The sequence below is a fragment of the Macaca fascicularis genome, chromosome 20, assembly GCF_037993035.2.
Source record: "Macaca fascicularis isolate 582-1 chromosome 20, T2T-MFA8v1.1".
Classification (NCBI taxonomy): domain Eukaryota; kingdom Metazoa; phylum Chordata; class Mammalia; order Primates; family Cercopithecidae; genus Macaca; species Macaca fascicularis.
The window spans coordinates 5694653-5719012 of NC_088394.1; the positions used below are offsets into that span (position 1 = coordinate 5694653).

General features: G+C 54.8%; 2 protein-coding genes across 7 annotated transcripts in view; one reads left to right on the forward strand and one right to left on the reverse strand.

Moving 5' to 3' along the window:
* The window catches only part of UBN1 (ubinuclein 1), a 36435-nt gene extending 33889 nt beyond the window's left edge, over nt 1-2546 (forward strand). For all 6 annotated transcript variants that reach the window (XM_005591159.4, XM_074028756.1, XM_005591160.4 and 3 more), the window contains one exon: nt 270-2546. In XM_005591159.4, coding sequence (XP_005591216.3) covers nt 270-319 — 50 coding nt within the window. In that variant the 3' untranslated portion in view covers nt 320-2546. The remainder of the gene's footprint in view (nt 1-269) is intronic.
* A 151-nt stretch (nt 2547-2697) lies between these two features.
* The window catches only part of PPL (periplakin), a 57551-nt gene continuing 35888 nt past the window's right edge, over nt 2698-24360 (reverse strand). Inside the window, exons 4-22 of the mRNA XM_045381648.2 lie at nt 23479-23599; nt 21725-21850; nt 21591-21632; nt 19986-20147; nt 19776-19883; nt 18453-18548; nt 16343-16465; nt 16011-16157; nt 15214-15365; nt 14320-14417; nt 13976-14133; nt 12451-12629; nt 12227-12365; nt 11155-11348; nt 10611-10761; nt 9408-9491; nt 8534-8650; nt 7597-7689; nt 2698-6520 (exon numbers count right to left, since the gene is read on the reverse strand). Of these exons, the coding sequence (XP_045237583.2) occupies nt 3857-6520; nt 7597-7689; nt 8534-8650; nt 9408-9491; nt 10611-10761; nt 11155-11348; nt 12227-12365; nt 12451-12629; nt 13976-14133; nt 14320-14417; nt 15214-15365; nt 16011-16157; nt 16343-16465; nt 18453-18548; nt 19776-19883; nt 19986-20147; nt 21591-21632; nt 21725-21850; nt 23479-23599 (4954 nt within the window). The 3' untranslated portion in view covers nt 2698-3856. The remainder of the gene's footprint in view (nt 6521-7596; nt 7690-8533; nt 8651-9407; nt 9492-10610; nt 10762-11154; nt 11349-12226; nt 12366-12450; nt 12630-13975; nt 14134-14319; nt 14418-15213; nt 15366-16010; nt 16158-16342; nt 16466-18452; nt 18549-19775; nt 19884-19985; nt 20148-21590; nt 21633-21724; nt 21851-23478; nt 23600-24360) is intronic.

The window sequence follows — 24360 nt, forward strand, 5'->3', positions numbered from 1 at the left end:
CAAGTTGCATAGCAGAGTTGCTCTTCTGGGAACACCGTGCTGAGTGACCACGAACCTTCGCAGTGCTATTATGCTTGCAGGCTGCGGCCAGGAGCAGTGTACACGAATAACCACTTGCTGGTGTCTCATGGCTTGTTTGAGCTCTGGAACACTCAGCATTTGGTGACTTTTGCTATTTAGATGTTTCCCTTGAAGTTTTGTTACTACTGCCTTAAGGAAATCAGAGAGCCTGAAAAACTTGTGTTCTAATTTTTCTTACTCTTTTCCAGGTGCTTCTCAGCTTCACGGGAAAGGGCCTGCTGTACCACGGAAATTGTGACCGCTTCAGAGGCAAGGCTTGCCACTTGGATCTGGGTGGAATCAGAACGTGCAGGTCTCCCAGGATGGACACTCACTGCGCCCTTTCTGCTGCTTGGTGTTCTTCTGGAGGAGCGTGAGTTCTCAGTGGAGCGCTTCTTGGCACTTCTGACGTGCCTCCCACGGAGGGAGCCGGGCCCTTGCTGCTCAGGAGGTGCAGACTGTCCTGTGCTCTGGGCCTTGCGGCTCTGTTGCTAGACGGTTGTTAGAGGGGCAGCTCTAGGCTGGGGCGTGTGCTGGGCCATGGTGGGAGGCATGGTGTTTACAGGCTCTGGTGGCAGAGCAGTTGGCACACCTGCAGGTGAATCTGCCTGACCCCCTGGCATTTGGTCAGAGTACCTCAGAGCACCCCACTGCTCAGGGGCTCCTTCTGGCTGCAGTAAGCTCCCTGGATGGTCACAGTGCCGCCTCATCTCAAGGCTGTGTGCTCAAGAGAACAAAACCCAGGCCAGAGCCACAGCTAGGAGACCTGCACTGTCCCTGCAGAATACTAAGAACACCTAGGGTGTGCTCACTGTGGGGGCCAGTTTCTCCTCGGAACATGACAATGAAGCTCTTTTAGAGAAAAGACCTTTGTAGATTCAACAATTGTGATAGGATTTTTACAGACACCTATTTTGGGCTCAGTTTTCATCATTACCATTAAATGCATTGGATAGAAGGGGACTGTTCTTCACACATCATATTATAGGAAGACATAATTCCAGTGCCTTTATGGTGGAGCAGAATTCGACAACACATGTCCATTCAGCCCTCTGAGTGGATCTGAGATGAAGACCTTTTTAAAGATATGTCTGTATTCAAGACAAAGCCAGTTTTGAGTTTTTTACACTTGCACATCATTATCTGTGCCGTCCTGACTAGAAGGGTGTCTGGGCCCCCAAATTCCAAGTCCCAGTGTAGCCAGGGCTCCCATTTTGCTTTTCCAGAGTTTGTGGAGTTGGACTGCAGAGCCCAAAGCCCTTCATCTTTCTGAGGGTCAAGGATACCAGGGGTCCCGAGTCACAGATAGACATTCCAGTTTGTCTTCTTAGAAATCATTCATAGGCAGTGCGGCAGAAGCAGGCCTCTGTGAAGTGTCTGCCAGGTAGAAATAGGCCTTGAAGTCCTGGGGCCCTCCAGGCAGTGGGGTTATGTGTTGACTTAAGGATGATGTGCGGGAAGAGCTTGAGGAGTGGATCAGAGAGACTAGGACAGTTACTGCAGAGCTCGTAAGTCACCACTCAACCAGTGGCTCTTTCACAAGGATTTGAGGGCACTTGCCTGTCCTGTGAGGTCTTTGCCACAAGGTGAGTGTGAACTGACTGCTCCAGCTAAGTGATCTCAGGCACGTTGAGAGTATAGCGCCCTCAGCACGTACACCCGGGGGAAAACGGATCGCTCTTGGCTCCTGACTCCCAGGGTACAGCGCCCAGTAACTCATCCGTGATTCAGAGGTTTCCTGGCCTTCCTGGTTTCCCAAGGAGCAAGACCTCTGTCCGCCCTTTGGCCTGGCCTCTGCTCTGACTCCTTTTTTACATAAGAACCAATCTGTGTTTTACATTGGGCTAAGTGGATTCCTTATCCCTTTGTTATATATATTTTTTGCAACTTGGATTTCCAGTTTGTTTACAGAGTAGTCTTAGGTAGTAGCAAAAGAGCCAAAGAAGAGATTTGTATTGCTGAGCTCAAAGCCAAGCAGAGGCCGGCAGTGGAGGCTGAGCAGGGACTCTCCAGGCTTCTCTGCCCATAAACACCCGGGTCCCAGCCCCTCCTTCCTTTCCCTTTGGTGCTCCCTCCTCCCCATGTACCATTGCGCGCGCAGCTGGAGCAGAATACCCTCATTTTTAGGAATCTAGTGATGCCTCTTGCCTCAGGGAAACGTTTCTTTGATGGGGAGTTTGAGATTTCTTTTTCTTGTTTATGCTTTATTTGTGGTAATGAAAGAGCGAATGACTGAACAGCCATGGCAAGGCAGATCTACAGGCGAGGCCGCAGCAGAGGGTAGGGCAGAGCGGCCTCGGGGTCTGGGGGCTGCAGGGGTTTCCTTGGTGCAGCGAAAGTCTCTGAGCACTTACCGGGCGTGGCCGTTTCTTATGTGTGAGAGGGGCTGTGGCTTTTGTGCAGCGACTATGTTGGTGTTAGGGGTGGTGTGGAGATTGTTAATCTTGTATAAAGTGATTCAATAAATTGTTTCAAGGTTTCCAAAACATTTTTTCTCACTCTTTTTTTTCTACCCTGTGGAAGTAGTTCATCCTGTAGGAGCTGTTATATATGGAATATCCATTTTGGCTGAAAGCCAAGAGGGAGTTGGGGAAATAAGCCTTGCATGTAAAAGAAGAAACACGTGGACCGTAAAAGTAGACTCCAGCCACCAGGTTTATTTTCATGCTATAAATAAAGTTCCCTATTACTTCCCATTTTCTTATGTTCTACATGAGATACAGAGAACCAGAAATTTGTGTGGTGAATAATCAACTGTTTGTATACCTAAATACCAATGAGATGATAAGCGAGACTTGTAAAGCACTGAAACTGAGGCTAACAGCAACACAATCCACTATCAAAGGATTTAAATGCCAGAACTGTGAAACATTCTCTGTAGGTGCCGGGACAGTCTGGCTGATAATTAACGTCCACTCTAGCACCGAGGCCTGGACACTTGTGGTTTCTGTTCACCTTTGCTGGCTTGGAGCCCAGATCTGTCTCATGAGCAGAGTAACTACCGAGGAGGCTTCTGTGACGGAAAGTTGGTTTTAAGCCAGAAATCTGGAGAGATGTCATGCCAGGCAGCAGCCCCCACGGGCCCAGGCCTTTGTGGGGCAGTGTCACTGGTGTGCCACCAGTACCCATGCTGCATGGAGTGGGCTTGGCTGCTGTGGTTGGCTTGTGCTTTAGTGGTTTTCACATGGTGTGCAGGTGTCACGAGGAGTTTGTTGCTGGGAGTGTATAGGAAAAGGCAATGCAGTTGTCCAATGATTGGAGGATGAAGTGGGTCACTAGGGTGAAGGATGGTTGGAACGAGAGTTGCCTGTCTTCAGCCAGTGCCTGTTCCATATGTGGGCTGGACTCTGAGCAGCCTGGCAGCAAGGGTGTGTATAAAATGCTTGGCCTAGGCCGGGCGCAGTAGCTCAGGCCTGTAATGCCAGCACTTTGGGAGGCCGAGACGGGCGGATCACGAGGTCAGGAGATCGAGACCATCCTGGCTAACACGGTGAAACCCCGTCTCTACTAAAAATACAAGAAAATTAGCTGGGCGAGGTGGCGGGCGCCTGTAGTCCCAGCTACTCGGGAGGCTGAGGCAGGAGAATGGCGTGAACCCGGGGGGGCGGAGCTTGCAGTGAGCCGAGATTGCGCCACTGCACTCCACTCTGGGGCACAGAGCAAGACTCCGTCTCAAAAAAAAAAAAAAAAAAAATGCTTGGCCTGCACCAGGGCTAGGGAGAAGAGGACACCAGGGAGGTCACAGCGTCGGAGGAGAACCAGCATCTGCTGCTATGAAGAGTTACAAGAGCTGTGCCTACTTCTGCCCAGATACCAAGACCGCCAGCTCCTGGATGGACATGTCCTTGTTGACGTAGCGGTCATACTGAGCAGGGGTCAGCCTGCCGCTCTGCAGGGCCTCTTCAATGGAGAACTTCTTGCCAGACTTCCTGTCGTGTATTACTGAGGACTCACCATTAGGACCCTTCACTGAGATCTCCTCCCAGTCGCACTCCTGGCTTCTGAGTTTCACGAACATGTTCCAGTCGATGAGCCCCACGCGGTGGGCTTCCTCCGGGGACAGCTCGCGGCCTGTGTCGGGGTGGATGACTACGATGGAGCGCCGCAGGTGGTTCTCCCGCTGCTCCCGCTTGACAGCCACGGAGCCCAGACGTTTCTGCAGCTCGTCGATCTCGAGGTCTTTGTCCTTGGAGAGCCTCTTGAGGTCATCTAGTTCCCTCTCCAGGGACCACAGTCTGGAGTCATGGTTGGTCCCAGAGTCCGCCACGGTCATGTTCCGCAGGTCTCGTGTTTCCGTCGCTGCCATGTCAATTTCCGATTGGAGCCTTCGGGTCTCCAGCTGCAGGTTTTGCCTCTCCAGCTGTAATTTGTGGTTCTCTTCCCTTAGAAAATCTAGTTCCTTGGATGACTTGGAGTTATGAAATTCCAGCTCCGCAAGTCTGGCTTCCAGCCGGCTCACCTCGACATCCAGCTCGCGCTTGCTGCGGCTCTCCTCCTCCAGGTTGCTCTTGAGCCTCTGGATCTCTTGCTCGGTGTCACCCTTCTCCACCTGGATGCTCTCGGAGAGCACCACCTTCTCCTTGACCTCCGCCTTCTCCAGTGCAGCCAGTTTCCTCCGGAGGGGCTCAAGCTCACCCTCCAGGAGCTGCCGCCGGTGCTGCTCTTCTTCCAGCTGGAGTCGGAGCAGGGCATGCTCTCGGGCCTGCTGCGGGTCCTGCTGCAGCACCACCTTCTGCTTGCGGGTTACCTTCTCACGGGCCTCCACTTCTTCCTGCTCCAGCGCTGCCAGCCGCTGCTGCAACCGCTGCACCTCGCGCTCGGCCTCCCTGCGGGCCTGCCGCTCACGCTCCAGCTCCTCCAGCTGCCGCTCAAGCTCGGTGCGCCGGCGCTGCAGCCTCCGCAGCTCTGCCCGCAGCTTGTCAATCTGTCGCAGCTCCACGTCGATGCTCTCGGCAAAGGCGCTCACCTCGGCCCGCAGGCCTGGCTCCTCCTCGTACCTGACTACCTCCTGCTGCACCACCCTTTCCTTCACTCGCGAGAGCTCCTCCTCCTTCTGGGCGATCTGCTTTTCCTGGGAGGCCTTCTCCCTCTCCAGATCCACTTGCTTCTTCTGCTCCTCTGAGAGCTTTGCCCTCAGAGACTCCACCTCCTCCTTGGTTTGAGGGTCTTCTTGGAATTGGAGGATCTCCTGGACCACCTCTTTGGTCTGGACCTGGGGTTTGGTGTCTTTCAGGGCCTGGATTTCCTGCTTGAGCTGGTAGATCTCTAAATCACACCTTTCAATCAGTCTGGTCTTGTCCACGATCTCCTCCCTAAGCCGCTGAAGCTCCTTCTCCATCTCGGGGTCAGTTTTGTACTTAATGACTTCCTTAGTCACCTCTTTGACTTCCACCTGGGGGCCTCGCCTCCTGAGGGCCTCCAGCTCGCTCTGGTAGCTCCGGAGCTGCTCCTCGGCACCCCGGTACTTTCGCTCCTGCTCCACAAGCTCCAGGCGGAGGTTGGCCACCTCACTCTCCGCCTTGGGGTCTGGCCGCACGATCTCCCTCACCTTCTCCTGCACCACCACTTTGGCGTTCTCCTCCTCCAAGGCCCATATCTTCCGGAGCAGCTCCGTCTTCTCCCTCTGGCTAGCGCGAGCCTTGGCAGCCTCGTCCTCGTATTGGCGGGTGAGATCGCTGACCTCCCTCTCGGTGGCTGCGTCCTTCTCCACCTTGAGCACCTCCTTGACGGTGATCTTGCCCTCGGCCATGGCCCGCTCCTTCTCCAGCCTCTTGAGCTTGTCCTGGAGGAAGCTCAGCTCCTCCTCCTGCTTCTCCCTGAGCTGGCCCTGGCACTGGTGGTCCTCCTGCAGCTGCCGGTACTCTGCCTCCAGCTGGGGGTCATTCTGCAGTTTCACCACCTCTTTCTCGGTGACCTTCTCCTGTGCCCGGCTCTTCTCCTCGGCCAGGACGGCCACACGCTGCTGCAGGAGGAGCACCTCTGCCTCCCGGGCGCCCTTCTGCCGCCTCAGTACCTCCAGCTCCTCCCGCAGCTGCAAGACCTCATCCGCCTGGGCCCTGTCGGGCTCAATGCGCAGGACCTCTTTGACCACGTACTCCTGCCCCCCATCCCTGGTCTCCTGCTCCAGGGCACGCAGCTGCAGTTGCAGTGCCTCCAGCTCCTCCTGCAGCAACTGGTTCTTGTGCTGCTCCTCTGCCAGCGTCAGCTGCAGCTGCTGGAAGCTCTCCTCCAGTGCGGGATCCGGCACCTTCTTGAGCACCTCCTTCCTCACCACCGATTCCTGAGGCCCCTGATTCCTCAAGGTCCGGATTTCTTCCTGGGTGCTCTTGACCTCGTTCTCCAGCTGCTGCCTCCGCTCAGTCTCCTCATCCAGTTGCTTCCTGATCTTCCACGCCTGCTCCACTCCAGAGTCCGGCCTGTTCCTTTGCAGGGTCTCATGGGTCACTTCGACTTCCGGCTGCTGTGATGGAGAAGACAAGACAAGGTTAAAGCCAGGCTCTGGCAGCACATGTGGGGCCTGTCCCCAGCTGGTCAGAGCGGCTGTCCTGTGATCCCCAAGGGACTCCCTCAGCGCCAGTTCATGTTCGTTGTAGAGTTCTAGGGTTACTTTCAAAAATGATCAAACAACTAGTTTGGGGTTTTTTTAATTAGGTAAAACATTTTTGAGCTGTGGAAGAGTTTAAAATGAAACCATGGTCTCCCACCTCTGGTCCCCTTCCTAGGGCGTGTCTGTCTATGCTCACACAAGCATGTCTGTCTGTAGTATGCACCATGTGTTTATCTTTCCTGCACAAATGGTATTCTTGCTGTGTGCCCTGCCGCTGACTGCACTGACAGAGCTCATTCCAGCTCCGCACAGAGAGTACTGCTTCAGGATTTACCAGCAGCATAGTTTCCACTCTGGACAGACCGCAGTTTAGCCCATTGCTGATGAAGAGTGAACCGCTTCCAGTGTCTTGCTATTACAAACAATGCTGTCGTAAACATCATGGACTTCAGAAAATAACATTCATTTTCTTTGCTTTCTTTTTTTTTTTTTGAGACAGAGTCTCGCTCTGTTGCCCAGCTGGAGTGCAATGGCACAATCTCGTCTCCCTGCAACCTCCACCTCCTGGGTTCAAGCAATTCTCCTGCCTCAGTCTCCTGAGTAGCTGGGATTACAGGCATGCGCCACGCCGCCCAGCTAATTTTTGCATTTTTAGTAGACACAGCGTTTCACCATGTTGGCCAGGCTGGTCTCAAACTCCTGACCTCAGGTGATGCGCCCGCCTCGGCCTCCCAGAGTGCTGGGATTACAAGCGTGAGCCACCATGTTTAGCTGAAAATAGCATTCACTTTCAGCAGACGTTTACTAAGTTGAATAAGTTCTCATGTCAGTAGAAGCATTGGCTCGGGCCAGTCTTTGCACTGGTCCTGCCCAGAAACGTTAGCAAGGGGACACTCCCATCAATTCACAGACTATTTCTCTGAGACAGAGTCTGTCTTTGTCACCTGTTAGCACAGCTTGAAGTAGGATTTCTTACGAAGATCAGTTACCTGTCTCAGGAGATTCAGAGCAAACTCCAGATTCTGCAGCCTCTGTCTGTTGATGGCGTAAACTTCAGTGAACTTGGCGGCAAGTGCTGCTTCCTGCAGACAAGACGTTTAGGAGAGCGATCAACAAACAGGTGTCAACAGGGTAAGCAACAGAGAGCTAGAGAGCGTGGGCGTGGTTCTTGAGAAGTATGGAATTTGGGGGTAGAGGCATAACTCTTGCTTTAGTCTCACTGGTGGAGAGAAAACTGGATCTCAAGGCAGAAGATCCAGACCACGGTCTTGACTACACTGACTTTGAGCACCAGTGTTCTTTCTTGTGTGTGCAAGGGACTAATATCAGCCCTCCACTCTACTTACTGAGCAAAAGAGGAACTTTCCAGATCCATGGCTTTGACCCTGACACTGCTGTTCAGCTGTGTTTTCAAAAGTTTTTACTTTTTAAAGACAGAATCTCTCTCACTCAGACTGAAGTGCAATGCTGTGATTGCAGCTCACTACAGCCTTGAACTCCTGGGCTCAAGTGATCCTCCCTCCTCAGCCTCCCAAGCAGCTGCAGGGTGCACCACCACGCCTGGCTAATTTTTTTGTAGATTTGGGGTCCTGCTTTGTTGCCTGGGCTGGTCTCAAACTCCTGGGCTCAAGCAGTTCTCCCACCTTGGCCTCCCCAAGTGCTAGGATTACAGGTGCTAGGAGCCACCCAAAGTGCTAGGAGCCACTGCGCCCAGCCTTGCTGTCTTTCTAGGCATATCGCTGTCACTGCCCTAGAGCAAGTTCCTCATCTTCTCTTACCATACCTGTTTGCACACAGGAGGGCTCTCAGTGGCTTCCCTGTTGTATGTGCATCTCTGAGGCCAGCGCGTGACACCAATGCTCCCTGGGGAGCAGGGCAGCTTGGCCTCTACCTCAGTCCCGAGGCCGCCCGGCCCACAAAACTCACCTCTTCCTTCACTTTGGCGGCAGGAGATTGGAGCCTGGCTCTCTTGCTCACGTGGCTGCTCCTTCCATTCTCCAAGTCGAGAAGAGACCTTAGTTTTTCTGCTTCTAACTCATAGTCCTGCATGAGTGAGAGACATGGCAGAGGGTAGATTAAAACAGGTTAGAAGAGACAGACATGTTCCTGTACCCCTTCCGGCTGACCCAGACCAGCCCTGTGTCATGTGCTGGTTTTATAATCTGCACGGGTCTTCCTCACAGCTGCACCCTGTAGTGATTGCCAGGAGGTTTTGAGAATTACCGATACCTCAGCAGTACAGAGCTCCATCACTCAGTAACATACAAGACAAGAAAAAGCACCCCCCGAATTCCCGTCCCGACCTTCCTACATGCCTAGAGATTTTCACCTGCTGCTGCTGCTTTTAACATTGTACCATCACCTTGTCTCACCTTGCCACCACCTCTTCTCATGTTTACCAGCTTGCAGACTTCATAATCCAGCAAGTGGATGTGTGCTGCTTCACGCAGCTTTCCCCTTCCACTGGACACCCGTCCTTTCCAGCTTACTAGTTTTGCTATTGTAAATAGGGCTGTTGCGACAATTTTATCCTGCTTTTTTTTTGGTATTTTTTCTTTAAGGATAAATTCCCCCAAAGAGTTTACTGCTTCAGAGTATAAAACCCTTTTACGGCATTGCACGTCTAGTACCATGCTATTTTCCCAAAAGCCCATGCCAGTTTGCACAGCAGCCAGCAGTGCCGCCGGATGGCCAGCTCCACCCACATGTGCCAAGGCTGGTGCTTGCTGCTTCTCTGACCAGGGGACGGAGGAATGAGGCCCCTGCTGTTTGTGCTTTGGGCAGAAGTTTCCCGGCTCACCTTTACAGCCTGCTGGTACTGCTGGGAATTGGCACAGATCTTCTGTACTTCCTGCTCCCTACTTGCTATCTCATCTAGCAGGTTCTGTAAGACACAGTTTAAAAATCAAAACGAACCGGAAAAAAAATTTAAAAAAGCAAACGTGGATGAAGTAGCTGGAAATCTCAGAATCTGAATTTACTCTTCTCTAGCACAAAGTATGATGAATGGCTCCCTGGTATACATTATTGTTCATTGCAAAAGGCAGTTTTTTTTTTTTGGTTTTGTTTTTTTTGTTTTTTGAGACAGAGTCCCACTGCATTGCCCAGGCTGGAGTGCAGTGGTGCAATCTTGGCTCACTGCAACCTTAGCCTCCTGGGTTCAAGCAGTTCTGCCTCAGCCTCCCAAGTAGCTAGGACTACAGGCTCCTGCCACCATACCCAGCTAGGTTTTTTTTTGTATTTTTAGTAGACATGGGGTTTCACTGTCTACTAAATGTGACATGTGGCTGGTCTTGAATTCCTCACTTCGTGATCCACCTGCCTCGGCCTCCCAAAATGCTGGCATTACAGGCGTGAGCTACTGCACCCGGCCATAAAAGGCAATTCTAAGGCTCTGTGAAGGGCCAAGATCATTATCTCTGCTAGGAAACAAATGTTTACTGATGATTTGGACCACCAGACACTGTTCTGCTCTCTGACTTAGATTATCTCATTTGATCTTCAAGTGATGCCAGAAGGTAAGCATCGTGACCTCCAGCTTATGAGTGAGGAAAGTCAAGTTTCCAAAGTGGGGATGTGGCTGATGGGGTGGACCTGGGAGTTGCATCTCAGCCTTTATCTTCCCATGTTCTTCCCTCACCCCAAGGCACTGTGTTGGGCCTGGGGAGGCCGGAGTCCCAACTTTGGAAATGGGATTTTCCCCACAAAGGCGGCTCCTCATTCTGTAGCTGCTCACTCAGATAGCCAACCCACGCCAGGCGTCCATTCTGCACCAGGCCCTGTGTGGGGCACTGAGCTGGGATAGGTGAGCGACACACTCGGATCTTGTTCTCAGAGGGTTGGGTGTTGGGAGCCTGAGAGCTGAGGCCCAGGGAGGACATAGCTGTGGCAGGCCTCTGCCCTGCTCCACCTCCCAAAAGCTTGGCTCCCTAGAAAGGGGCTTGCTGACCTCTGACCCTCCCTCGCCAGTGTGTGCCTGGGGCTGCAGAAGCGGCCATCTCACCTTCTGGTTCTTCAGCTTGGTCTCCATCTGGCTGAGGCTGTCTGTCTCCTGGGGCTCGTAACTGGGGATGCTGGCGAGGAGCTGCAGCACGTGGTCACGGCCGTGGTGGAAGTCCTCGTAGGCCGCCTTGGCACTCTGTAGGCTCTGCGCCCTGCCAAGGCAAAGCATTCAGGCCTTGGCCACAGCAAGCAGATGCCTTACGGGGCCCTCATTTTTTTTAAAAAAAGTGGGAAACAATCAAATGTAACTTAACTAGAAATACCGTAAGTATCTCCCACACGGGTGGGTGGTAATTAGGGAATGGCAGGTGGGAGTGGAGAACCGGGTGAGTCCACATACACTGAGTTGCAGAGATGCCCATTGTGGATTACAAGACCCAGGTAATCATGACTCAAAGGAGAGACCACAGGGCTGTCAGGGAATCTGACGAACTCGCCAAAAAGAAAAACGGCACCATCTGTGGGACATGGCTACAGCATTGTTTAGAGGGAATTAGATCGCATTCTCAGAAAACAAGAATGACCACCACCCCCCGCACCCTCACCTGCGCTCCACCTGCTGGCACAGGTTGTCGAAACGCTGGCCCAGCTTGTGCACCTCGGCCTCCTGGCGCTCCAGGTCCGGGCAGTGCTCCTGGAAGTGGCTGGCCAGTGTGCTCGAGCACTGCTTGGCTGCCTGCAAGTTCTGCTCCACCTCACCCAGGAGGGACTTCTGGGCCTGTAACTCAGAGGCCATGGCCTGGCCGGGAAGAGGAGGAGACAGCGGTGCTATGGCCAGAGCTTCCAGAACTCCCAGAGCCGGGTGATGACAGACCCCGGGCCACTGGCTGTAGGAGGGTGGTCAAGGCCACAAGGAGGAGGGACTGGAGCCTTGCTCTGTACATCTCAAACCTGGGTCACTTCTGCCATCTTCTGTTTTATTACAATGAACAAAGCCCTGAAAAACTAACTTCTAAAAACACTGCAGCAGGCAGCTCGTGCCCCGCACTAGAACAGCCTGCCACGGGCCGTGAGGCCTTGGCAAAAGCGGGTCGTGAGATGGGAGTGTGAATAAGGGGCCTCGGGTCGCAGACTTGAATGTTTCCTGCGCTCAAGCAGGCCACGCGGTAAGGGGGCCCGTGGCAACTGCGAGGGGAAAGCAGGCCGAGGACGCAGCTGCTCCTCTGCCCCGTGACTTGCCCTGTGGACTGCAGCCCAGGATGCCAGCTGTGCTCAGCAAGAGATACTGGGAACATGGATTGTTAGGTGTTTTTTTTTTTTTTAAGAGATGGGGCTTGCAACATTGTCCACGTTGGACCTAAACTCCGGGGCTCAAGCAAGCCCACCCCAGCCTCCTGAATGGCTGGTGTTACAAGCATGTGCCACTGCACTGTCTATTGCAGATATTTGATCTTAAAATGCTGGCATTTGAAATCCCATAGGTCACACAGATCCCGTGAATAGCTCGGATTTGTCCTGCGGGCCTCCATTTGCAATTCCCAGTTTGTCACACTGGGCATTCCAAACCCAGGGAGACGGGATGCTGGTGTCCTCGTCTGTCCGGATGGGGTGGGTGGATGGGCCTGATGCCCTCACCTGCTCAGAGAAGGACTTCTGGGATTTGGGCCCCAGACTCACCGCCAGCTCTTGCCCCTTGCTGTCCAGGATGCAGCTACTCTCGGGCACTGTGTCATCCTGATTCAGATGGTTCTCGTGTGTGGCCAGCAACTCCCAGCCCTGCTGCAGGCTCTTCTCCAGGCGGTTGGCCACGTCAACTCTGAGGACACCAGTCAGGCGTCAGGGGATACCCACCTGGTCCCCTGACGCCACCCCAACCTCCATGTTGCCTGTCTGCCACCCACTTTTCCTGGGCCAAGTCCAGCAGCTGCGCCAGGCGCTCGTATTTCTGGTTGGTGTCCTCCACCCGGGTCCTCAGCAGGGGTGCGGTGCCACTGCCCGGGAGGGCCTGGATGAAGGCTTCGCCCTCAGCCGCGCTCCGAGTCTTCTCAGGCTCAATCCGCAGTAGCTCATTGGTGATGTTCTGTGGGGACCAGGGCCCCTCAGTTTTGGACACAGCCAGGCAGCCCCTTCCCCCGAGGATGTGGCCAGGGTGGGCACACATTCCCACATCAGGGACAGTGGAAGCAGCTGGAAAGGCCTGGCACACTCTGGGGCTCTGATGCGGCGTCTGGACGCCAGCCTGAGGGCTGCATCTTTCACAAGCATCCCAGGGAACCGCTGAGGTGGACTGTGGACTAGTGCCACCAAAAGCACCCAGGCAGCTGCCGGGCCTGTGCTGTCCTAAGCACTGCACGTGAACGCTTCTGTTCAATAACCTTTCCAGCAACCCTGGGAGGTGAGTACTACGACTCCACCCAATCACGGGTGGGGGCGTGATGACTCCCAGCAACTTAGGAAGGGACTTGTGGGGTCAGGTTACACCCGAGACCCGCATCCTCTCACCCTGACTCGGCCCTCACTGTGAGGCCCCATCAGGGACTAGGGCACTTCTCCAATCCCAGATCCCCCTCTGTAAAATTGGAGTGCTACTCCCTGCCTCAAAGGGCTGCCTTGAGGATGTGGGAGACTGTGTAGGAAAGGAGGTGGGTGGTGGTGGCCTTGCCACGTTGCCCCCGGCATCAGCTCACCCTGTCCTTGCCACCGCCCTGCAAGCAGGGTCAACCCATCCTACTGAAGAGGCCTGGGGTTTAGCTAAAATGTCTGCGGTCAAATCAGCCAGTGACCCAGTCCTGCGGAATTCCACAGCCCATGTGCCGCGCCAGGCGTCAGATCGACAAGCCATGCCGGGACAGTGCAAGCCTTGGCTCTTTCTCCTGGGGATATGTCTGGAAAGAGCCTGGCGGCCTGGTCCTTGGTCTGGAAGCTGGGGAGGTGATGAGGGCAGCCCTGCCAGTTCCACGACTCGGGACCCGGTTACATGCAGCAGGCTGTCCCTGTCAGACACCTGCAGTGAATGTCCTAAGACCCCACGGGGGGCCGGGCGCGGTGGCTCAAGCCTGTAATCCCAGCACTTTGGGAGGCCGAGACGGGCGGATCACGAGGTCAGGAGATCAAGACCATCCTGGCTAATATGGTGAAACCCCGTCTCTACTAAAAATACAAAAAACTAGCCGGGCGTGGTGGTGGGCGCCTGTAGTCCCAGCTACTCGGGAGGCTGAGGCAGGAGAATGGCGTAAACCCGGGAGGCGGAGCTTGCAGTGAGCTGAGATCCGGCCACTGCACTCCAGCCTGGGCGACACAGCGAGACTCCGTCTCAAAAAAAAAAAAAAAAAAAAGACCCCACGGGGAAAAGACCTCAAATAGGGGCCGCCAGGGGGCCAGTGCAGGGCTCCCCAGGCCCCGCCTGTGCTCCTGACCCACAGGTACCTTAAGGTCTTTGGCCCGCTCAGCACTGTCCTGCACAGCCCGGCCTTGCTCCAGCGGTGGCCGCAGGATCCCTGTGATGGCCTTCTCCTGCCGGTCCAGGTCTCTGGCCACCTTGTCCAAGCCAGCCAGCAGCTGCCGCCCTTGTAGGTCAGAGGCATCTGTGGAGGGAGGGAGGACACAGGCAGGTGTGACAATGGGCCAGGGGTGTGAGGCTCAGGGAGGGACCTAGGCACCCAGCCCCCCACCTCCTGCCAGGCCCCTGCCATCTCATCCACAGCATATACCCTGGGTCCAGCCCCTCCCTGGCACCCTCAGAGCCTCAGGCGAGTGGCCCTGGCACCCACCTCCAGGGTTCTCGGTCTTCAGCACCTCATACCGCTGCTGCAGCGTGCGTTTGCTCCCGGCTGCCTTCTGCTGCACGCTCCGGTACTGGCTGCCCAGGCTGTGAGGACAGAAATGAGCTGGGAACCTGGGCAGCCCACCACCCCTTGCACCCACAGAGACACGACAGCAGACTGGCTGGGCAGACACCCCAGAGGAGCCTGACAGCTCCTTAGATGCAGACAGCGAGTGCTCACTGTCGTGCTGGCCTTTGTGTGCTCCTGGGCTCAGAACTCCTCCTCCTTCCCCTTCTTCATAGGAAGTCTTAAACTACCTAAAATTGTCCAATAATCTCCACCAAGATGTTACCTCTGAGGGAGCATACACAGTAGGTGCTCAATAAATACATGAATGAATAAATGAAGGCATTCCTTGAATCATCCACTCATTCAGCAAGGAGTTCCTGGGCACCAACTTTCCACCAGGTACTTAACTAGGCCCTGGAGAGAGGAAATTCAAGGAGCCCAACGAGACTGACACATATGATAGTCAATAAAAAGTGGTGTGTGCAGTGGAAGAAGGTGCCTGGGAGCAAAGAGGAGGCAGCCCTTATTCCAGCTGAGTCCACAGTCGAGGGGCTGGGAGCTGCAGGTACAGGGAGCAGTGCGTGTGGGAGCCAGGGGCCCTTAGAAACTGCTTGCTGGACGAAGCCAAGAGCTGGATATTCATGTTCAGCAAGTCAGTCGGCCCACGATCTGCCCCTCTCCTGCGTGAACCTCCAAGGGGGTACAGATGGAGAGTGTCAGCAACCCCCCGCTCCCCACAGGCTGAGTCCAAATGCCCAGGGCTATGAATGGGGCCTGAGAAGCCGTGGGGGTGGGGCTGGTCCATGCAGACTCCCGCCTTTGCCCTTGTACCTGTCAGCCAGAGCCAGGGCCTCAGGGTCTGTGGGGGGGATCACGAAACAGACAGCCGGAGCAATCAGCTTGTTCCCAGCACTGTCCATGAGTTCCCAGCTCTCCCCGTTGTTCTTCTGCAGGGTGTAGCTGTAGCCCCGTGAAATCAGGCCCTGGCAAGGGCAGGCCAGACAGTCAGGGTCCCCGGAGGGGCTGAGGGCCTGCGAGCGCGGTAGCCATCTCACCCTGGACTCTTGGACCTGGGGACCCTCGGCTCATCACTTGGACCCTCCCCATAGAGTTGGGAGGATTATGCAGGAGGAGCACATATGTTGAGGCTGCTGGCCCAGCAACCCACCTCCATTTCCCTTTGAGGAACCGTCCCTCCCAATTCCCAGTCCCTGTGGTCTCATTCCTTCTCCATTCCCAAGCTCCAGATGGACATGTGACTTGGACCTGGCCAATGTGAGACTGGCATTCCCCGGCCACAGTCATTGGTATAGGGTAGACACTGGCGTTCCCCAGCCACAGTGATTGGTGTAGGGTGGACACGTGACTCAGTGGGCCAATGAGAACCTGGCCGGGGACTTCTAAGGTGGGACTGGGGTTGCTAAGCTGGTGGAACACAAGGCCAGGGCAGGCGAGGTGGGGGCGGCATGGGGGTGCCAGTCGGCCTGCATGAGGTAAAGGGTTGGCAGAGTGACACCAACCATGGAGACAGGCACAGGCTCCCGAGAACGTCGCCTGAGGCCCCAGATCCAGCCATGTTACCCCAAAGACTTTGTAGTGATGTGAACAGAGGAGCTGGCCCCGCGCACCTGCTCCCCCTCAAAGTCACAGAGTGCCTCCACGGGGATGGGCTTGAGCGGAGTCTCCCGGCGGTACTTGAGGGGCACCACCTGCTGGCCTCGCTTCTGCAACCCCCGCACCACGTCCTCATACTTGTCCAGCACCTTCTCCTGGTCCTGAAGAGAACAGGGTCAGGGGCCCGGTGAGACCAACAGCCTTCCCCCTGGTGGGAGGGCGCCGAGTAGGGGCTGGGGTCAGCAGGTGGGGTGCTGTGGGGGGCTCTGTCCAGGGCTGAGGGTAGGCATGGTGTAGAGGGGTCCCCCGCCCCCCGGGCCAGCAGGGGTCCTGGGCCCTCGCTCACATCCAGCTCCCGCAGCAGCAGCTCAATCTGGTACCGGTCCTTGAAGTCAGGGCCGTATTTCTGGTTCAGGTCCGAGTCCACCTTGTGCAGCAGCTCCTGAGCGTCCTTCACGTCTTTGTGGAACTTGGGGAGAAGGTGGCTCTGTCACAGCCAGGAAACCACTAGAAGCACCTGGGCTTCTGTCCGAGGCTTCAAGCTCATCCCCCAGGCGGGGCTGGGCCTCCGGTTCACTGGGAGTCCAGCATGGGACCCTGCACTGAGCCTGAGGCTCCTCTGCGTGGAAACAGCCTCACCCTCCCTGAGCTGGCTCCTTAGGGGCCTCACTGGGAGAAGGCAGGTCCCTTCCCACCCATCCATGAGATGCCACCTCTGTGACATGTTTTCTTTGATATACCAGTAAGTCTTGAGGTGTCCTTGATTCAATTCCTCTCTCTGTACTAGGAACACCCAGACTTACTACTATAGTTTCTTTCTAGGTTTTGATAATAGCCTCCCCTTTTTCTCGAAAATTCTCTTGCCCGTTCTTCAGTCTATCAGCTCTTGGGTCACTGTCAGCTATCCCCTGGGCTGAGCACCTGGGCTGCAGCCATGAACAGGACCTGAAGCCCCCACCGTGCAGCTCAGTGAATAAGGAGTGACACGGCGTCGCCCACATCCAGCTTTCCCCAGACATCTCAATCCTAAGAATTACCCGCAGCTTCTTAAGAACTCTCATTCCTCTGGAAACAGACAAGTGTCCAGCCACAGATGAGTGGATAAACACAGTGGTCTAGCCATACAATGGGATATGATTCAGCCATAAAAAGGAGTGAAGCACTGAAAATGCTACAACACGGACGAACCCGGAAAACACGCTCAGTGAGAGAAGCCAGACACAAAAGGGCAGAGACTGCATGATCCCACTGATTCTTCATATTCGTTCTAGATGTGAAACATCTGGAACAGGCAAGCCCACAGAGACAGCAAGAAGACCAAAGGTGACCTGGGGCTGCGGAAGCGGGAATGGAAGACTTACTGCCTAATGAGTACAGGGTTTTATTGTTTTGTTTTGTTTTTTGCTTTTTTTTTTTGAGGCGGAGTCTCGCTCTGTCGCCCAGGCTGGAGTCCAATGGCACAATCTCGGCTCACTGCAACCTCTGCCTCCTGGGTTCAAGCAATTCTCCTGCCTCAGCCTCCCATCTGGGATTATAGGTATGGGCCACCACGCCTGGCTAACTTTTGTATTTTTAGTAGAGATGGGATTTCATCATGTTGGCCAGGGTGGTCTCGAACTCCTGACTTCAGGTGATCCACTCGCCTCAGCTTCCCAAAGTGCTGGAATTACAAGCGTGAGCCACTGTGCCCGACCAGGGTATAGGGTTTCTGTTTGGGGTGATAGAAAGTTTTGCAAGTAGATGGTGGTGATGGTTGCATAATATTGCGAATGCAATGAATGCCACTGAATTGTACACTTAAAAATGGCAAACTGGCCAGGTGCAATGGCTCACACCTGTAATCCAGCCAGAGCCAGGGCCTCAGGGTGCACTTTGGGAAGCCGAGGCAGGCAAATCACCTGAGCTCAGGAGTTCGAGACCAGCCTGACCAACATGGCAAAACCCCGCCTTTACTGAAAATACAAAAATTAGCAGGGTGTGTTGATGTACACTTGTAATCCCAGCTGTTCAGGAGGCTGAGGCAGGAGAATCGCTGGAACCCAGGAGGCAGAGGTTGCAGTGAGCTGAGATCGCACCACTGCACTCCAGCCTGAGTGACAAGGTGAGACTCTCTCAAAAATAAAAACAAAAACAAAACAAAAAACAAATTTTGTTTTATGTATCTGCATGCATATTATTTTACCAAGATTATAAACCCCACACACTCACCCTAGACCCCATGTGACCTGGGGAATCAGACTCTGGCCCTGGTCCCCAAGGAGGATGGACAGGGGCTGGCAGGCTTGGGACATGTCTGCACACGCCATCAGAAGCATGGGTGCTGGGGGCCTGGGATGGCAGCCCCGCAAGGCTCCTGGACCAAGCAGCATGAGGCCACATATGAGCCAAGTAGGCACTGAGCGCTCTCAGAGAGTAGCACCACTGGTGCTGGGGGGACTCCCAGGAGAGGCAGGTACCTGGTGATAGTCCTCCATGTACTTGAGGTGACTCTCCTCGCAGATGAGCAGGTTCAGGTACTCCTTCCAGTCTGCGTGCACAGCCTCCATGTGTGCCTGCCAGAAGAAGGGGCTGGTCACCACTGGGCAGGTACTGCAGACACCAAGGGAGGGACCACTGGGATATTGGGCTAGGGCATGGTGGGGGAGGGAGGCATCTGGCATCTCTCTGGGAGTGGCTACCACAGAGGTAGCCAACTTCTGCTCAGGGGTGGGAGGAGGAGAGAGGGGTTATGTCAGGGACCAAACAGGGACGCCACATATGGATGCCCAGGCTGTGCGGTGCACAAGGGGCAAGTGGGGGCTGTGTCTGCCCAAAGTGGTGCCTTCAGCAAATCTGCACAAAGGCACTGTCATGGACCAAACAGTGTCCCACCAAATCCATGACCCTGGCCAGGCACGGTGGCTCACGTCTGTAATCGCAGCAGTTTGGGAGGCCGAGGCGGGTGGATCACCTGAGGTCAGGAGTTCAAGACTAGCCTGGCCCACATGATGAGGCCCCGTCTCTACTAAAAATACAAAAATTAGCTGGGTGTGGTGGCGCGTGCCTGTAGTCCCAGCTACTCGGGAGGCTGAGGCAGGAGAATCGCTTCAACCTGGGAGGCGGAGGTTGCAGTGAGCCAAGATCGCACCACTGCACTCCAGCCTGGGCGACAACAGCAAAACTCCATCTCAGGTGGCAGGGGCATTGTGGGGGTTGGGAAGAATGCGACCTTATTTGGGAATAGGATCTTTGCAGATGTCATTAGTTAAGGATCCTGAAATTAGGGTAAGCCCTAAATCCACTGACTGGCATCCTTATAAGAAGAGAGGACACAGAGAGACATGGGGAGAGAAGGCCGTGTGAAGATGGAGGAAGGGACTGAAATGATACAGCCACAAGCCAAGGGCTGCTGGCAACCCCCAGAAGCTGGAAGAGCAAAGAAGGTACATGTCCTGGAGCTTCCAGAGGGAATGAAGCCCTAAGACACCTTGATTTCAGACTTACAGCCCACAGACCTCTGAGAGAATGAATTTCTGTTGTTTAAAGCCACTAAGTTTGTTTTAACTTGTTGCAGCAACTCTAGGGGGCTTCAGAAGTCCAGGGACTTAGGGCAGAGGTGTCAACGGATCAGGATAAATGAAGGAGGCAGAGTCAGACACAGCAAGATAGAGACAGACAGACACAAGATGCAGCTTGCAGGACCCCCAGCTCCGGGGTCTGCCTGAGCTCCAGGCGACCCACAGGCAGAGGCCAACCAGAAGCCACCCTGGAGGAAGTGTCTGGTCTTGGGGTGCACACACCTCAATGGAGTTCCTCCCGGGGTGCTCGGCTGCCAGCAGCTGGTCACCCTCACTGTGCAGTTTGTTGATTCTCTCCTCTTTGGCCTCCAGGTTCCGGTTGATGAAATTCTGCAGTGCGGGGCAGTGGAGGGGCCTCAGTGCCCAGCCTGACGGGCCTGTGCTCTCTCCAGGGCTGCCTCCTCCCTGATGCCCCAGGCCCCCAGCGCCCACCTCGTACTGGCGCCGGCGGCTGGGATAGTCGAGGTTGCGGTCACTCCAGTCGTACTGCATGCGGTCCTTGGCCTGCTGGTCTAGCCAGTACAGCTCGTTGGTGCAGCGCTGCATGTAGTCCTGCAGTGAACTCAGGTGCTGCTGCCGGGCCTGTGATGCTGCCTGAAGGGGCCGGGACAAGGACAGGGCTGCGTCCTCAGCCCACTGCCACTGCTCGCTTCCTTCCCCACCTCCTGCAGGGCCCAGCTATGGCCGGCCTGAGGACAAGCCCAGCTTAGCCACTTCCAGGCCAGACCCCCTTAGACAAGTCACCTGACCCCCTGAAACGCATTCATTCATTCAGCAAATGTTTATTGAGCATCTCCTACGCGCTGGACATGGCTCCAGGTACTGGGGATACAGCAGTGAACGAAACACACAAAACCCTTGCGGAACTGACACTTTTGTGAAGACTTAGTTTGCCCCTCTGTAAATGGGGACGATGAAAGTCCTAACCTCAGAGCGCACACAGACTGGCATGTAGTTAGTTGGTGCTCAACAAATATCAGTCACTATAGCTGCTACTTTGATCTTTATCACGATCATCTTACAGAGGGCTGGAAGGAAAGCACCACTTTACGTCTGAGAAGCGGGGGTGCAAGGGAAAGGAGGGATGTTTGCATTTTGGTACATGGGGCCCTCCGCGAGCCAGCACTGCGCTACGAACTTCTGCAACATTGACTCATTTCATCCTCAGAGCGACCCTATGAGACAGGAACAGGTAGGAACTCCATTTCACAGATGAGGAAACTGAGGCTCCCAGAGGCTAAGTAACTCGCTCAAGGTGGCACCACTAACACTAAGGAGCAGAGGCAGCATGGCTCCTTACAACGACAGTGCTGCCTCTGCGTTCTCTGAGATGTCTGAAACATCGGCAACGAGAAAGTATTTGCAAAACACTCATGCAATTTTTAAAACAATGCATTCTTTAAAGGTTTGGGAAGGAAAATGGAAAGCTTTTGTACAGACAGCAAGTGGCATCCTACTTGGCACACAGCAGATACTTAATAAAGAAATAAGCAGGACAGGCTGTACCCTTGGGGTCTATTAGGGTTTTCCCTGAGCAACCAGGGTAAACCTGGCAGTCGCTCAGGAAGAGGCTGGGACACGTCTCTTCCCACCTCAACCCCTCTCCTGATTGAAACGTTTACTGCACGCCTTTTTTTTTTTTTTTTTTTTTTTTTTTAAAGACAGGATTTTGCTCTGTTTCCCAGGCTGGAGTGGAGTAGCATGATCTCAGCTTACTGCAGCCTCCGCCTCCTGGACTCAAACAATCCTCCCACTTCAGCCTCCCAAGTAGCTGGGACCACAGCATGCCACCAAGCCCCGCTAATTTTTACACTGTTTGGAGAGCTGGAGTCTCACTATGTTGCCCAGGTGGGTCTCAAACTCCTGGGCTCAAGTGATCCTCCTGCCTCTGCCTCCCAAAGTGCTAGGATTATAGGCCTGAGCCACCATGCCTAGCTGCCTGTGTCATTTTTAAAAGAATACATCCTTGTCCCCCCGACTCCAAGCTTCCCATCCTCTCCTCTCCCCATGATGCCTTTCCCCCAGGGAGCTCCTCACCAGCAGTTTCTGGTACTTGGCCCGAAGTTCACTGTTCTGCTCCTGAGGACAGAGCCGAGGGCACGGGTCAGGGCCAGGATGCAGGCGCGGCCCCCTCCATCCCTGGGTCCCCACCACACCAGCACATGCCCCACCTTGACCCCGTCCTTGGCCAGGTGGGGCCCGATGGCCTTGACCTCGTTGTGGAAGATGTTATGCTCCTCCACTTGGTGGTCCACCAGCGGCAGGTCAGTCCCAAAGCTCTGGCTGCTCAGCTTGTCCTGGCCGGGAGGGCAGAGAAGCAATAGGGAGAGGGTGGGCTAAGGGCTGGGCATGTGCGGCCACCCCAGGAGCCTCGGGGGTGGGCATGATGGTGCTCTCTTTTTCACAGGGCCCCGCAGAGCCACAGGGAGATGCCGGCCACACCTTCAACCCTGAAGTTCCATTTGCTGAGCACTGACCCGTTATCATCTTTCATCTCACAGAGCCTCAGAGGTCCACATGGTTACTGTTCCATCTCTCAGATGAGGACACAGAGGCTGAGTGAGGGCAAGTCACCTGCCCAGGGTCATGCCACTAACAGTGGACAAGCTGGCCAGGCATGGTGGCTGATACCTGTCATCCCGGCACTTTGGGAGGCCAAGGGGGGTGGATCACTTGAGCCCAGGAGTTTGAGACCAGCCTGGCCAATGTGGCAAAGCCCCGTCTCTACAAAAATAGAAAAAATTAGGCCGGGCGCGGTGGCTCAAGCCTGTAATCCCAGCACTTTGGGAGGCCGAGACGGGCGGATCACGAGGTTAGGAGATCGAGACCATCCTGGCTAATACAGTGAAACCCCGTCTCTACTAAAAAAAAAATACAAAAAACTAGCCGGGCGAGGTGGCGGGAGCCTGTAGTCCCAGCTACTCGGGAGGCTGAGGCAGGAGAATGGCGCAAACCCGGGAGGCGGAGCTTGCAGTGAGCTGAGATCCGGCCACTGCACTCCAGCCTGGGTGACAAAGCGAGACTCTGTCTCAACAACAAAAAAAAAAAAAAAATAGAAAAAATTAGCCAGGTGTGGTGGCATGCACCTGTACTCCCAGCTACTTGAGAGGCTGAGGTGGGAGGATCACCTGAGCTTGGGAAGTTGAGGCTGCAGTGAGCCGTGATCATGCCACTGCACTCCAGCCTGGGAGACAGAGTAAGACCTTGTCTCAAAAATAAATAAATAAATAAATAAATAAATTGGGGAAGCTCAGGAATTTGAGACAAGCCTGGCCAATGTGGCAAAGCCCCGTCTCTATAAAAATACAAAAAATTAGCCAGGTGTGGTGGCGTGCACCTGTAATTCCAGTTACTTGGGAGGCTGTGGTGGGAGGATCACCTAAGCCTGGGAAATTGAGGTTGCAGTGAGCCGTGATCATGCCACTGCACTCTAGCCTGGGCGATGGAGTAAGACCTTGTCTCATGAATGAATAAATAAATAAATAAATAAATACGTAAATAAAATTGGGGAAGCTGAGGCTCGAACCCGGGACACCTAGCTGCAGTGGCTGTGTGCTTCTCTGTGGCGAGGGCCAGGAAAGGGAGCAACAGGCCAGAAGTCTGGCCACTCCTGCCCCAGCCTGCCCACAAAACGTCACCAGGACCCCAACATGCCAGGGCTGGAAAGTGGGACTCAGGAGCAGCAGCGAGGTGTGGATGATGGGACAGAGTCCGAATCTCCACCGCTCGAGCTGTGTGACCCTGACTTGGCGCTGCACTTCTCTGAGCCTCACTCCTCTCACGGGCACATTGGAAAATCATCAGGACCATGGCTCTCTCCCTGGTAAGACCCGGGATGCCCATTACATGGCAAGGCTCTCCCTGCACACGCACGGCCCCCTCCCCAGCTGAAGCCCTGAAGCCGGCGGCCCCGTCCAAGCCATACCAGCTTCTCCTCCACCAGCGCCGCCCAGTTGACCTGTGGGTCCACTTCCTTCGCCGCCAGGCTGTAGATCTGCTTGTGTTTCCCGCGCAGGTTGGTCACGCGCTCCTTCAGCTGGCGGATACTGATGGGAGAGAGGCCGCCCGCTTAGTGGGGCTGGTTGGCACTGCCTGTACCCCACAAGGGGCCTCCCACCCAAACCCTGGCCTCAGTGTCCTGGAAGGACACAGTGACCATGGCCTTTGGTTCCAGACCATCTGGGCATCCTGTCACCCCTCTTCCCACGTACTTTCTTTCTTTTTTTTTTTTTTTTTTGAGACAGAGTCTTGCTCTGTCACCCAGGCTGGAGTGCAGTGGCGCGATCTCAGCTCATGGCAACCTCCGCCTCCCGGTTTCAAGCGATTATCCTGCCTCAGCCTCTGGAGTAGCTGGGATGACAGACATGCGCCACCTCACCTGGTTAATTTTGTATTTTTAGTAGAGACGGGATTTCACCATGTTGGTCAGGCTGGTCTCAAACTCCCGACCTCAGGTGATCCGCCCGCTTCGGCCTCCTAAAGTGCTGGGATTACAGACGTGAACCACCGTGCCTGGCCCCACCCACTTTCCATCAACCTTCCTTCCCCCATCAGAGTTTCCTGAGAGCCTACTATGTGCCCAGAACCATAGAAGGTTCTGGAATAAGCAGGAAGGATCTTGTTTTCTGGAGTCTGCCACCCAGCAGGGCCCACGGGGTGGTGCATGCCATGCCAAGGACGAGTGTCGAGGGTCGTGGGGCACCGAGAGAGCCCTGCCCTTGCTGGGGTGGAGGTGGGGACAAGGCAGGAGTCAGGGAGGCTGATCCATCCAAGATAAACTGAACCAGGAGTTGTGAGCCAAGGAAGC